The following is a 14,890-nucleotide window of genomic DNA, read 5'->3' as shown; positions in this document are numbered from 1 at the left end:
ATCTTTTCCAGCCACGGCTGATCTGTTTAACAAGTCCTTTCTTCACTCCAGTAACAGTTTAAAATCAATGTTCATGACAAAATTAATGTGCCTCATTCTTGGCAGGTGGGGGCCTAACATGACACAAATCATATCTTAGAACTTTTATTAACAAAATAATAGCCGCCGTGGAGACAGGGTGTAAAGCCGGATGGATATGCGGGAAATTATGTATCCATTCTGCAACTTTACCATCTAATTGCGGCCACTTGCTAGGGTTTCACCTGTTGGCACTTTTATTCCTCGGCATCTTCATGAGCCCTGTAGAAAGCTTTCTCCAATTTGACATTCTTTTCTGATACTTTGAATTCTCTTGCTGTCGCACAATTCGTCTGCTCTGCACACGCAATGACTTTCAGTTTAAACTACACTGTGTATTTGTTCTTCCTTGATGCCATATTGGAAAAACTGTGGGGGTCCCTAGCTGGACATTTAAGTATTTATACAATGGGTGATTAGAATGTTCTGAAAGTTAAGGTCAACTTTTACACGAGATAAAGGCAAAATTCAAGATTTCTTTGGCCTAAAGTCATGGGTTGGCTTTTACACGAGTATGTACAGTAATTATTCTGTGCCTTATTGCTAATATGTGTTTTATTTTTAATCACAGGGCTTTGTCAGGGAGACACGGTAAGTGTTCCATGAATTGCTGAATGATCTTCAGGCTTTGCATGCTGGTTAGTTGAGTCTTTGTCTCTTGGATGTGTTGCTACACTCTTTTCTCATGATTGGCCCTCTGAGTGGCTTTGCTACAATACTGGGGGTGTGGCAGAGTGCAAACCCCACCCAATCCCTGCCTTAAATGAAAAAAATTGGAAGCCAGGAAATCCCAGCTCACAACTTCACTCCAAAGTCAATGCTATGTGTGAGCAATGCCTGGGGAAGTGTGGTTGTCCTGTTCATCAATTTGGAGGAAATCTGATATTGGATTTCAGAAGATTGAAGGGCAGTCTAATCAAGATGCTTAAAATGATAATTTGACAGGGTAGATACAGAGAAACTATTTCCTCTGGTGGGGGACTTCAGAACAAGTGACAGAACCTTAAAATTAGAGCTCAGCTGTTCAGGGGTGATGTCAGGAAACACCTCTTCACGCAAAGAGTTGTGGAAATCAACTGTCGGAGCCCGAAGCTCTGGAATTCCCTCCCTAAACCTCTCCACCTCTCAACCTTGCTGTCCTTCTTTAAGATGCTCCTTAAAACCTACCTCTTTGACTATGTATTTGGTCATCTGTCCTAATGTCTCCTTTTGTGATACGGTGTCAAATTCTATCTGATTTATGTTCCTGTGGAGCACCTTGAGTAGTTGTTGTTGTATTAGTAGTAGTTTCAGTTACAAAAGGGAGTTTTCTTTCTTCCGTGATTTTATAATCCTGCGTGCACTCCCCATGTGTAACTCTATTGAATCTCTTTCAGAACGGGATGCCTTTGACACGCTGTTTGATCATGCGCCAGACAAACTCAATGTTGTCAAAAAGGTTTGATAAAATTTTGCTTGTTGTTGTCTGAACTGTTGCAACTTTAGAACCTGGGTTTATAGTCATGCAAAGATAAATAGGACTGAGTTCCTGGGATTTAAGAGCCTGATTGCCACGTTTGCACCTACGTCCCACCCCTCAATCTCCTACAGAACCCGAGATGCCATGAAAAAGAGAGACCTGCACCACTGCAGAAATTGAACAAATAATTTCATTGCCTGTTTTGTTCGGCTAATATCCTTTTAAGGAAGGAAACCTGCCGTCCTTACCCTTCAGTTGTATCAAACCACTACCAGTGGTCCACTTCTCAGGGCAACTGGCAATGGGCAATAAATGCTGGTCTTGCTGTTGATGCCAACATCCTGAGGAGAATGAACTTCTTAAAAAGTTCCCAGACAGGGCTGTTTTTAAAAAAAACTTGTGTTCATATAGCGCCTTTCATGACTCAGGATGTCTCAAAACACTTTACAATGACTTAAACACTTTTGAAGCATACTCACTGTTGTAGTGTAGGGAAACCTGTCAGTCACTTTGTGCACAGCAAAATCCCACAAGCAGCAATGTGATATTGACCAGGTCATCTGTTTTTAGGTGTTGGATGAGGGAATAAATATTGGCCAGGACACTGGGTTACGATGTCTGACGGGCACTGCCTAAACACCCAGTTCCCGTGTGTCTGTCAGTGCTGTGCAGTTCCAGTACTGAGTGGCAGCCAAGTCTCCGGGCTGCTGTAGTGTGTCTCTCCCGCACCGTTCCCCTCATTCCCGATGGTGGGATTTGAACTTACCACCTCTGGTTCAGTCCCAGAACCACTACGTTTGTTATGCTGGCAACTGTAGCATTGATTACACGTTCATGCAGCCGCCCTCTTCCAATGTAATTGGGCCTTTGCAGGCGATGGGATTAAAATAGTGGGTGGAGCTACCTGTTTTGAAACTGTTTGTTTTCTACCTGCAGACCCTGATCACGTTTGTGAATAAACATCTAAACAAATTAAATCTGGAAGTTACAGAACTAGAGACACAAGTAAGTGGAATGTTGAACTCGCAGGACAGGCTGGAGTACAGTGGGAGAATAGACGGAAGAGATATTGTATGGCAGCATGGGTTTGAGGGGCCAAATGGCCTCCTCCTATTCCTATGTTGACAGAAGTGATGCCTCCATTGAGGTATAAACAGCGCAGTGAAGAGCTACCATGGGAACTGTCTGTACAGGGCTCTGCTGGTGTGGTGGTTTCATGCACAGGTGCCTGGAGCTGCAGCGTGAATCCCTCTGTTTGCAAAGTGTCATCTCAGTGTAAAGTTCCTCAGAGCCCTGAGCCTGATCAAGTGTGCCACCTCCAGCTAGCACTCCCCTCACTATCAGCCGGGGACCCCGTTTCAACTCCAGTCAGTGAGCAAGGGGACAAAGCCAGACAAATATCTGAGTGGTTTCACTCCCAGAAGATTGTGGGTCATTGCAGATACTTGAGCACGTATTGCAGGCTGATACTCCAGTGCACACTGAGAGTGCTGCACTGTCAGAGGTGCCCTCTTTCAAATGAGACATTAAACCGAGACCACGTTTGCCCCCTCAGATGGATGTAAAAGATATGATTGCCACTATTTTGAAGAGCAGGGGAGTTCTTCCTGATGTCCTGTCCAATCGTTCTGATCATCATTTCTCACCCATTACCACTCTGTCATTGGCTGTTCTTGGGAGTCTTTGACTTTCGTTTTTCCATTTTTTTTCTCAGTAGCTATTGCCCATCCCATAGTTGACAGATAACTACAGAGAAAAGGACTGCAATCGTGTGTTGGCCAGACTGGGCAGAGACAGCAGGTTCATTTCCTGAGGATCATTAGGGAATCAGTTGGGTTTTTATGACAATCATTTTTTTCCCCTCTTGCCAGCCCACAAATGAACAAATTTAATTTTAAAAAGAAGAACGGGCCACGGTGGGATTTGAAGCCACCACCTATGTTTCGTTCCCAGAATCACGACATATATTATACTGGCAGCTATAGCATCGATTACACTTTCATGCAGCCACCCTCTTCTAATGTAATTGGGCCTTTGTATCAGTATCCCCGTGTTACATATACAAGCCATTCAGTCTGACTAGTCCATGCCGGTGTTTATGCTCCACATGAACCCACTACCACCCTAATTCATCTTACCCCATCAGCATATCTTACTATTCCTCTCTCCCTCATGCGTTTATTCAGCTTCCTCTTAAATGCATCCACGCTATTCACCTCAACCACTCCCTGGGGTAGCCAGTTCTACATTCTCACCACTCTCTGGATAAAGAGGTTTCTCCTGAATTCCCGGTTGGATTCATTAGTGACTATAATTATGGTCTCTAGTTCTGGTCTCTCCCACAAGTGGAAACATCTCTATGTTTACCCTATCAAACCCCTTCATAATCTTAGACCTCTATCAGGTCACTCCTCAGTCTTTGCTTTTCTGGAGAAAAGAGCCTCAGTCTGTTTAATCTTTCCTGATAGTTATAATCTCTCATGGTATCAATCTAGTAAGACTCTTTTGCACCTTCTGCAGTACCTCTTTCTTTTATATAATACAGTAACCAGGACTGTGCTCAGTACTTCAAGTGTGGTTTAATCACGGTTCTTCAGAATGGATGATCCTTCAGTCACGTGAACTAGTTGGATCGTGGTGCTTTATGGTCTAGTAATCTGCATGTCTTGAGTCAATTAATTGTCATTTTAATTCATTCTCAGGATGTGGCATTGCTGGCAGGGATGGTATTTATTGCCCATCCCTCGTGTCCCCTTGAGAAGGTGGTGATGGTGGGGGTGTCTTCTTGAACCATTGCAGTCATTGTGATGATGGTGCTTCCACATTGGAATGTGTGTTCATCATTCACTGTCTCCCTGATCTGTGTGCCTGTTAATGTCTGGACTAAACTCTCCCTTACAGTTTGCTGATGGTGTCTATCTGGTGCTGCTTATGGGGCTTGTCGAGGACTACTTCATACCTTTGCACAACTTCTTTCTCACCCCAGACAGCTTTGAACATAAGGTAAACATTCGTTCAATTGTAGTTGCTTTTTGACGCCAACAATAACACGCAAACGTTGACCATACCTGAGAGGTGCAGCATTTTTTTTTGTGGTCGGTCAAATGTAAGAAGATGTGGAGCAGGATTGAACCCTTGAGCCACTTACTGTTCATCCTATGGCTCCAAAAATCCCACTGTCCAACAAAACCCAAGTGCTTGTCGCCGTCTAGATACTGGAAATGGGTTTTAAGAATGTGAGTTGAAGTAGGCCAGACAGCCCCCGAGCCTCTTCTGCCATTTAATAGGAGTGTGGCTATTCCTCCACCTCAATTTCACTTACCCGCCCTTTCCCAAAATCCCTTGATTCCTTTAGTCTCTAGAAATCTATCGATCTCAGTATTGAAGGGACAGGGCCTGGTCCAGGCTTGTCTTTAATAAAAATAGAAAATGCTGAAAATACTCAACAGTTTAGGGAGCATCTGTGGGGAGAGAAACAGAGTTAAAGTTTCAGGCCAATAACCTTTCGTCAGAACAGGGAAAAGTTTGAAATGTAATAGGTTTTAAGCAGATGAAATGGGGGGAGGGTGGCAAAAGAACAAAAGGGGAAGGTCTGCGATAGGGTGGAGGACAGGAGACATTCATTGACTGAGGAGTTGGTGGGGCAGAGCCAAAGGGAGTGGTAATGGGACAAGTAAAGAAACAAAAGATGTATCAAGAGGAGGTGTGCATGGCAGAATTATGAACAGCTGCCGTCCAAAATCGAAACAAAATAGAGGCAGAGATTACAACCTAAATTGTTGAATTCAATGTTGAGTCCAGAAGGCTGTAAAGTGCCCAGTAGAAAGATAGGGTGCTGTTCCTCGAGCTTGTGTTGAGCTTCATTGGAACACTGCAGCATGCTGAAGATAGAGAGGCTTGCCTTTGCTGGCAGATATCACCAAGTCATGCTCTGTCCCCATCGGACAGGCGCATAAAATATATCATCTGTCACACTGTCTGCCACATCCCACGGTGCCACTGATACAGAAGCAATTAATGGGCAAGAGAGCATCGTCATGATGAGCTCTGTTGACCTGGAACCTGAAATTTACTCCAGCTACATGCCAACGATCAGCATCAACGCTAAAGAGGGCTAACATTTCATACGTTCGTGCTAATTATATGAATGGGTTTCAATTGAACGCATGTAACACGTGTTGTAAAGTAAAATTGTTTCACTCTGAATATCTAATAAATCCCGAATGCACAACATCCTTCATTTGCATCAAATACACCCTAAAACAAGGTCTTATTTTAATAGCCAAGGTTAGCTGCATTGCCAGGATTGAAACTAAAACCTACTGTGTACCAACGCTTATTTATTTCTTTCTTTAAGTCACATTTTCCTAACTCTCTCTAACAGGTTCATAATGTATCCTTTGCATTTGAACTGATGCAGGATGGCGGTTTGGAGAAACCAAAGCCTCGATCAGAAGGTAAATCGTACATCATTTACATCGTGCATCATAAGAGTGATGTAAACTTGATCCACCCTCTGATAGACCTTGTTTATTATTATAATGCTCTAACTGCTCACAAATTTAAGGAATTGGCAAAAGAACCAGAGATGACAGGAGGAAAAAACTTTCAGCAGTGAGTTGTGCTCTGGAATGCACTGCCTGAAAGGGCGTTGGAAGCAGTTTCAATGTAACTTTCAAAATGGTGTAGGATAAATACTGGAAAGGCAGAAATTTGCAGAGCTATGGGGAAGGTGGGGGATGGGGGGGGGTGGGGAGTGGGATTAATTGGATAGCTTGGGCACGGTGGGCTGAATGGCCTCCTTCTGCATCATTCTCTGATTCTATTAACTGTCAAAGCACTTTAACTGGCTATTCATCTTCTCATTGTTTATTTCTAGAACCTTGCTTGAGCACAGAATAAAGAGACTTAAAAGGGTTAAATTATGAGGAAAGGTTGTATGGTGTCCTGTTGTATTCAGAACCAAGATGGAGCTTAAGAAGTAATCTTGGGATCTATTGAAGTTACGAAAAACCCTAGTTAATAACGGTCACTCCACTTCTCAAGGTGGTGGATATACACGCCTGATCCTTAAAGCTTAGATAGGAGCGCAAAGTTTTATAAAGATTTATCATAACTTCCTTGTTCTTGTACTCTATGCCCCTATTTATAAAGGCCAGGATCCTATATGTTTTATTAACTGCTTTCTGAACCTGCCCTACAGCCTTCAATGATTTGTGCACATATACCCCCAGGTCTCTCTGCTCCTGCTGCCCCTTTAGAACTGTAGCCTTTAGTTTATATTGCCTCTCCTCATTCTTCCTACCAAATGAATCATTTCACATTTTTCTGCATTGGCCATTCTTCAGGCATGAGACCCAAATGGTGGCAGTCACAGGGCTGTTCGACCATGAAGTGCATCAGAGATTTTCCTAATCCTGTTCTTGCTCCCCATCCTCATATAAAGTTTCTGCCCTGACGCACTAGGATATGACCCGGAGGGATGGGTCCAAGAACAGTGACGCCGGTTGTAACCCTTATTTTACAAAATGGCCAAGATAAGCAAATCGAGGACAGAATGGGTATGAATCCTTGTCCCACAGGGGAAAGCCCCTTGATACTGATCGAACTTAAAACTTACTTTGGTTCAGAAAATACTCATGAAAAGTTTAAGGGGAGATTAAATCGAAGTGTTTAGAATCATAACAGTACATTGGAAAGAACTGTTTCAGTGGCAGGAGGGTCAGTAACCAGAGGACGGAGATTTAAGATAATTGGCCAAAGAACCAGAGGTTACTTGCTTTTTGCAGTGAGTTGTTGTGATCTGCCTCACTGCCTGAAAGGGCGGTGGAAGCAGATTCAATAGTAACTTTCAAAAGAGAATTGGATAAATACTTGAAAGAGAAAAATTTGCAGGGTAATGGGGAAAGAACAGAGGGGAGTGGGACTAATTGGATAACTCTTTCAAAGAGCCAGCACAGGCACGATAGGCAGAATGGCCTCCTGCTGTGCTGTATGGTTCTATCATTCTAACTGTAACCATAAACTCATGTCAAAAGTGATGTGTTGCCTCTTGCAGATATTGTCAACTGCGACCTGAAGTCCACTCTACGCGTACTCTACAACCTGTTTACCAAATACAGGAATATTGAGTAACCTGAAAGCAGACGTCTCTCTCCAGGAACCTGAGTAAAATGCAGCCACAACAACACCGACTACATTTACAGGAGCCCTGTGTCAGGCAATGGGCTGAACTGCCAATCACTCATGTTGTAACATTCAAACAACGGTGTTTCAACATTTTTGTTGGTTACAAGATTAGTGTTGGTTCTTTTTTTATATTATATGACAAAGACCAGAATCAAATTGGACTCAGCGAACGCAGTACTTTGAAAGTTAAGCTGTCGCATTTTGATAAGTGGAATTTGGTGAGTGTGGAACCTAGATCCTGGCATTGGAGATTTCAAAAGATGCCTGTGTCACAAATACCAAAGAGCTGTTGCAGAATTAACGAGTTTTCCAGATCCAGTTTCACATCCAAGATTCCAAAATTGCCATTATTCAGTGAAATTAAAGTTGCATTTTATGTTGAAAATAAATATTGAGCCCTAATGTATAAGCAAGTGGGGCAGAATTCTGGGACATGTGGAAAAGAGTACCTACACCAGAGTGAGCTTTAAGATTCAGAATCAGATTGTTTCCCAGTGTAATGTTACTAAAGCTTTAAATGTGTGAGTATTTACAATGTTCAAACTTTATTTAATCTGTAATCGTGTTGCATATAAGGTCGTGGCAATGTAGTCTTTACGGAATTGGGTCTTGTCATGAATTCAAATCCCACTGATATCAATTGAAAAACTGAATTCAATAAATCCAGTCATCTGATGTCTGGTTAAAAGAAAGTAAAGTGATCATGAAATCTGTCAGATTGTCAGAAAAACGCAACTGGTTCACAGATGTCCTTCAGGAAAGGGATCCTGCCATCCTCACACCACATCTCCAATCTCACATTCCAGTTTGACCCCCTGAAATAGCCTCGTAATCCACTTAGCTGTTTGAACAACCAAAGATGTGCAATAAATGCCCAAGTCTCAAGAACAAATATATATATTTTTTTTAATGGCATTTTTGATTTAAGCTCTAACCATTGTAATTGTAGCTTCAGATTTTACTGATGATTTAATTTCTCCCACCTCCCCAGTCCCCTCTATCTCTGTACAACACATTGAGTACATTTTCTGCACATGCCCAAAACCCTGCCCCTGCAAATATTGGTGCATTCTTGGGGACTCCTTTGAAAATACTTCAAATATTGGCACACTCTGTCAGGGACCCCTTCAAATGTTGATGCACCCTGGGTGATTCTGTCAAATATTCACACAGTCCCGGGAATCTTGGAGCGACACGTCTGAAACTGCAGAAAAGTTTATTTTTTTCATTCATGTAGAACTGTAGAGTTACATGCAAGTAAGTCACCAAATAGAGAAATATGACCAGATGAATAAAGATCTAATGACCACATCAACCTCCTCACTGCTCCTGCTTCTGTGTAGTGCAATGTTTTGAAAAGTAATACAAATTGGGTTCTAAGAGTAAAGAAGTCTTACTGCAATTAGTTAGAGCCTTGGTGAGATCACAGAATAATATAATGCAGAAGAGGCCCTTCGGCCCATCGAGTCTGCACCGATGCATTAAAGACACCTGACCTGTCTACCTAATCCCATTTGCCAGTACTTGGCCCATATCCTTGAATGTTATGATGTGCCAAGTGCTCATCCAGGTACTTTTTAAAGGATGTGAGGCAACCCGCCTCTACCATCCTCCCAGGCAGTGCATTCCAGACCGTCACCACCCTCTGGGTAAAAAAGTTCTTCCTCAAATCCCCCTTAAACCTCCTGTTCCTCACCTTAAACTTGTGACCCCTCATAACTGACCCTTCAACTAAGGGGAACAGCTGCTCCCTATCCACCCTGTTCATGCCCCTCATAATCTTGTACACCTGGAATAGGTCACCCCTCAGTCTTCTCAGCTCCAGCGAAAACAACCCAAGCCTATCCAACCTCTCTTCATAGCTTCACACCTGGAATATTGTGTACAGTTTTGGTCTCCTTGCCTAAGGAAGGATATAATTGCCCTAAATGGGGTGCACAAAGATTTACTTGACTGATTCATGGGATGAGGAGTAATTGAGTAAACTAGACCTATGTTCCCTAGGATTTGGAAGAATGAGAGGTGATCTCATTGAAACATATAGAATTCGTAAGGAGCTTGAAATGTTAGATGCTGAGAGGATATTTGCCCTGGCTGGGGTGTCTAGAACTAGGGGTCAGAGCCTCAGACTGATGGATCACCTATTTAGGGCTGCGATGAGGAGATATTTTTTCACTCAGAGTTGTGGATCTTTTGATTTCTGTACCCCAGGGAGCTGTGGATGCTCAGTCATTGAGTATATTCAAGACAGAGGTTGATGGATTCTTTTTGGACACTAGGGTCTTGGAAGGGTATAGGAATAGGAATAGGGCGGGAAGGGGAAGTTGAGGTAGAAGATCTGCCATGATCTTGTTGAATGGCGGAGCAGCTTGAAGGGCCGAATGGTCTACTCCTGCTCCTAATTTGTATGTTAAATATGGACAATGAGGTGAAACATCCCCTCTTATGAAACTTATGAAATTTGAAGAATTTTTGTAATTAGCACACACGAAATATTCTGAAAATAACATGTGATGCACCACATTTGTCCTACTCCATAAAGTAAATGCATAGATTTAACACAGTGGTGCAGTGGTTAGCACCGCAGCCTCACAGCTCCAGGGACCCAGGTTCGATTCTGGGTACCGCCTGTGCAGAGTTTGCAAGTTCTCCCTGTGACCGTGTGGGTTTTCGCCGGGTGCTCCGGTTTCCTCCCACAGCCAAAGACTTGCAGGTTGATAGGTAAATTGGCCATTGTAAATTGCCCCTAGTGTAGGTAGGTGGTAGGGAACATGGGATTACTGCAGGGTTAGTATAAAAGGGTGGTTGTTGGTCGGCACAGACTCGGTGGGCCGAAGGGCCTGTTTCAGTGCTGTATCTCTAAATAAATAATTGGCAGAAGAGCCAAAGGGGAGAGGAAGAAAAATTTTGTTTCATATAGAGAGTTGTTGTGACCTGGAATGAGTTGCCTTTAAATGGCAGCGGATTCAATAGAAATTTTCAAAAGGGAATTGAATTTATACGTATTTATATTTACATCGAATGTACTGCACAGAAGCAGGCCGTTTGGCCGTGTTTATGTTCCACATGAGCCTCCTTTCACCCTCTTCATCTCATTCTATAAGCATAACCTATTCCTTTTTTCCTTGTGCGTTTACCTAGCTTCCCCTGAAATGCATCTATGCTTGAAAAGGAAAGATTTGCAGGGCTATGGGGAAAGAGCAGGAGAAGTGGATAGCTTTTTCAAAGAGCTCGCACAGGCACAATGGGCCGAATGGACTCTTACAGTACTGTGTGATTTTTATCATTCTAGATGAAAATAGTTTCTATTCAGATTTCTCAAAGATTGGGTCTCCCTCTGCCCAAAAGGAAACGAAATACAGTCCAGATAAAATTGTAGAAGTATGGACCGAGCTTAAATGCACTCGCCTTTCACTGGTTTTACTAATGGTCGCAAGGGAGTCGGGCCCCACCACTAACATCAAGCCAGGTTACAAGCTCTCCAAGTGTCTCGATGTTTGACATTTAGTAGCAAACCTGTGCTTTACAATGACGTGGAATTGCCATGTAATTGGCCATAAAAGTTTGAGCAAATGCAATCTGCAAGGTAATGTGTATGGGCCAGCTGGCCAATAACACTGCTCGGGGCCACAGTCAGATAGGACAGGGTTAATGGGGGTGGTGGGGAGGGAATGGGACTATTACTTGTTGAAAAATGATGGATATTTTAAGAGGGCTCAATTTGTTTTTTTATTTGCAGGACAAAGTGCTTCTCCTTTTATGTTGTAGATTTATGAGGAGAAGAGATCCAGGACGCAAGTGGCTGATTTTAATGCTGCCCCAGATATTACAACCACACAATATAATAAATGGCAGCTGCTTCATGCTCTACAGGAAACCCAATTAAGACATTACCTTAACGATTCCAGCAAGTCAATTGTACACGTCCAGAAAGACAAGATAGACTCAGGTATCTTCCGAGGCTCCTCCATCCCATTTTATTCCTGCAACCGTTTCTCACCAAAGCTTGTCACAGGCAGGTTAGATTCAGCTACAGATATTTCAAAGACATTTTTCAAACCTGTTTTAATAACACTCACGAGCCTTAGATTTGATAATTATAGTGTATTAGGGCTTAATAAAAGACATTATTCAGCACTTATGAGAAAGCAGGGCCGTTGACAATAATGTAGAATAATGAATAGCTTGGAGGGAGTTGTAACGTAATTGAGAGTTTGAGATGACATTGTAAACCATGAGTGTGAAACATGGCAAGTTTATACGAGGCATCTGATATAGAAATTATGTTACCTCTGTGGGCACCTGCAGGAAGATTTTAGGGGGGTGGAGGTAGAATGGAAGTAGAGGAGATGCAGGATGATCTGTCTCTGTCTCCGTCTCCGTCTCTCTCAGTCTCTCCCTCTCTATCTCTTTCTGTCTCTTTCCTTGTCTCTCTCTGTCTCCCTCTCTCTCTCTGTCTCTCTCTCTCAGTACTGAGTTCTGGATAACTATGGATTGATGACAACCTCCTGTACATTTTTTTTTAAAATGTAAATATTGTACATTGGCCATATTAGGCCACAGTTCTGCCCTGCGTACCATAAGATAAAATAAATGAGACAGGACAAGAGAGAAAATGAGACCCTCTGCAGTGGCCCACACCCACTGCCACTCCAGTCTGCATTTACGAGGACAGGGGATGAAAGTTGCTGCCTTCAAGTGCGAGCTCTGGATAACAGTCTTAAATTCCTTTCCATCAGTTATGTATAACATTGATTTCCTTTTTTAATTGTTCAAGAATGTTGTAAAATCTGTATCTCTGCAACAGCCAAAGGGTCTTGTTCCCTGCACAGTGCAAAAACTCCCCACAGTCAGTGACATCAGTGAGCCCATATTACAAGCTGCGATACATAAGCAGATGCATGATACTACATCACTTGGGCGCAATATGCTGGGTTGCTAGGCCATTTCTTGCAGTTAGATATCAGCCTTGGATTTTTAATATATTATTACAATAATCTTGTTAACATAACTTTTTTTTACAATGGACACAAACTGAATTAAATTAAATTTAGATCAAAGGAGTTTTTATGTTTAAATCTTATTCCAAAATGTGCTGTTGCTTTTATTGTCAGTTTTGACTGTGCACACATGTATCACTGTTCCTTTCATCAGTGAGTTGAATAGGAGCAGCAGATTAGGCAGTCTTTCATGTTGTGGTATTAATATTTGAAGTGCTTACTGTATATTCCCAGACAGGTAGAAGAACTTTGTTTTTGCATTGTGACAACGCAAAAACAAAAATGAATTCTTAAAAGAACATAAATTGCATATTTATTGTCTCAAGCCATCAAGATCCTGAAATGAGAGCTGACTTAAAACACTGCAGCGAAACCCCCCCACCCCCCCTACCCCCCCACCGCAACATGCCCTCATCTTTAGAAAGTCACTGCTAAACTTAATGGGCAGAAGTGCTTGGCCTCTCTTGGGTGCTTGGAGAGGTTGCGGAGGGATGAGGGGGAAGGACTTGAAGACAAAGGTGTTTGCAGTTGTGGCTGTTTCCAAGTCTTCTGCATTCGCTGATGAACCCTTTTTTGCTGCTGTTTTACACTGGACTGTTCTTGTGTCACTGTTGCATTCTCTCTTCAGTTTGTCTGTTATGTGGTTTCTGTCTTTGTCCCCAAGCTCTGGAATTAACCTCCCTAAACCTCTCCGCCTCTTTACCTCTCTCTTCTCCTCTAAGACGCTACTTAAAACCAAATCATTGACTGAGATTTCGCGTCACCTGTCCTGATATCTCCTCGTGGCACGGTGGCAGAATTTGCTCATGGCACCAGATCCACTTCTGACTCCAGTGCCAATGCCAGCTGGGGCAGAGGGACATGGCTTCACCCCTCCCTATCTCTACAACCCCCTCCAGCCCTACAATCCTCCCAGATCTCTGCATTCCTCCAATTCTGGCCTCACGCACAGCCCTGATTTGCATCTCTCCCAAAATGGCCATGCCTTCAGCTGCCTGGGCCCTAAGCTCTGGTATTCCTTCCGTAAACCCCTCAGCCTCTCTACCTCTCTCTCCTTTAAGACAATCCTTAAAACCCACCTCTTTGAGCAAGCTTTGGTCACTTGTCCTAATATCTCCTTATGCGGCTTGGTGTCAATTTGCATTTGTTTGATAACGCTCCTGTGAACCACCTTGGGATGTTTTACTGCATTTAAAGGTGCTATATAAATGCAAGTTGTTGTTGAAGTACTTCAGAAACCATTTTGATAAAAGTGACTACAGTTCAAAAGTACTTGATTTCCTGTAAAGCCCTTTGGGACATCCTGAGATCATGAAAGGTGCTATATAAATGCAAGTTTGTTTCATTTCCTTATTTCTGTAACAAACCTATAATGAAAATATCAGGACAATCCACAAGAATAACCAAATTTAGGGAAAACAGCAACTTATAGTGCATGAGAAGAAAGTGCTGATTGGTTGGCAAGTGAACTCTGGTAGAGACTTTGCCATGGAGGATACACCAGTTTATGGTGACCTGCAGTTAACTGTCAATACTGAATATTTCAATACTGAAGTTCTGTACTACTAAACAACTATTTAATAAAAAGGATCTATTGTTCCCACCATGAGTAAGGGTGACTCTCCTGAGTCCATTAATGGAGGAAAATCGGACAAGTTCCTTCAAAGACATGGGCTCCAAATCACCCAACATTTGTTCACTAAGGAAGAGGAATCTGACAAAATATCAGTAGAAGCAGAGAGAGTAGAGGCAATGGATAGAGTAAAATGTGAGAGGGGCGAGGTACTAGAAAGGCTGGCTATGCTTAGCGTAGATAAGTCACCTGGTCCGGACGGCTTGCATCCCAGGTTGCTAAAGGAAGTGGGGATGGAGATAATGGAAGGGCTTGCCATAATCTTCCAATCTTCCCTGGATATAGGGGAGGTGCCAGGAGGATTGGAGAGTGGCAAATGTCAATGTCTTATTCCAGAGAGGGTGTAAGGACAGTCTAAGCAACTACAGGCCAGTTAGGTTAACATCAGTGGTGGGTAAGGTTTTAGAAACAATAATCAGGGAAAATATCAACAGGAACTTGGAGAGGTTTGAGTTAATTAAGGATAACCAGCATGGGTTTGTAAAAGGCAGATCATGCTTGACTAATCAAATTGAATTTTTTGATGATGTA

General features: G+C 42.7%; 1 protein-coding gene across 2 annotated transcripts in view; it reads left to right on the top strand.

Annotated features, from left to right (window-relative positions):
• The window catches only part of parvaa (parvin, alpha a), a 116,334-nt gene extending 103,548 nt beyond the window's left edge, over window positions 1-12,786 (top strand). For both annotated transcript variants that reach the window (XM_068046678.1, XM_068046679.1), the window contains exons 8-13: window positions 650-669; window positions 1,455-1,516; window positions 2,474-2,542; window positions 4,439-4,540; window positions 5,922-5,994; window positions 7,596-12,786. In XM_068046678.1, the coding sequence (XP_067902779.1) occupies window positions 650-669; window positions 1,455-1,516; window positions 2,474-2,542; window positions 4,439-4,540; window positions 5,922-5,994; window positions 7,596-7,672 (403 nt within the window). In that variant the 3' untranslated portion in view covers window positions 7,673-12,786. The remainder of the gene's footprint in view (window positions 1-649; window positions 670-1,454; window positions 1,517-2,473; window positions 2,543-4,438; window positions 4,541-5,921; window positions 5,995-7,595) is intronic.
• The last annotated feature ends 2,104 nt before the right edge of the window (window positions 12,787-14,890 follow it).

Source organism: Heterodontus francisci, chromosome 14, assembly GCF_036365525.1.
Source record: "Heterodontus francisci isolate sHetFra1 chromosome 14, sHetFra1.hap1, whole genome shotgun sequence".
Classification (NCBI taxonomy): domain Eukaryota; kingdom Metazoa; phylum Chordata; class Chondrichthyes; order Heterodontiformes; family Heterodontidae; genus Heterodontus; species Heterodontus francisci.
Note: the sequence above shows the minus strand (reverse complement) of the source record. Positions and strands in the feature narration are given on the sequence as shown.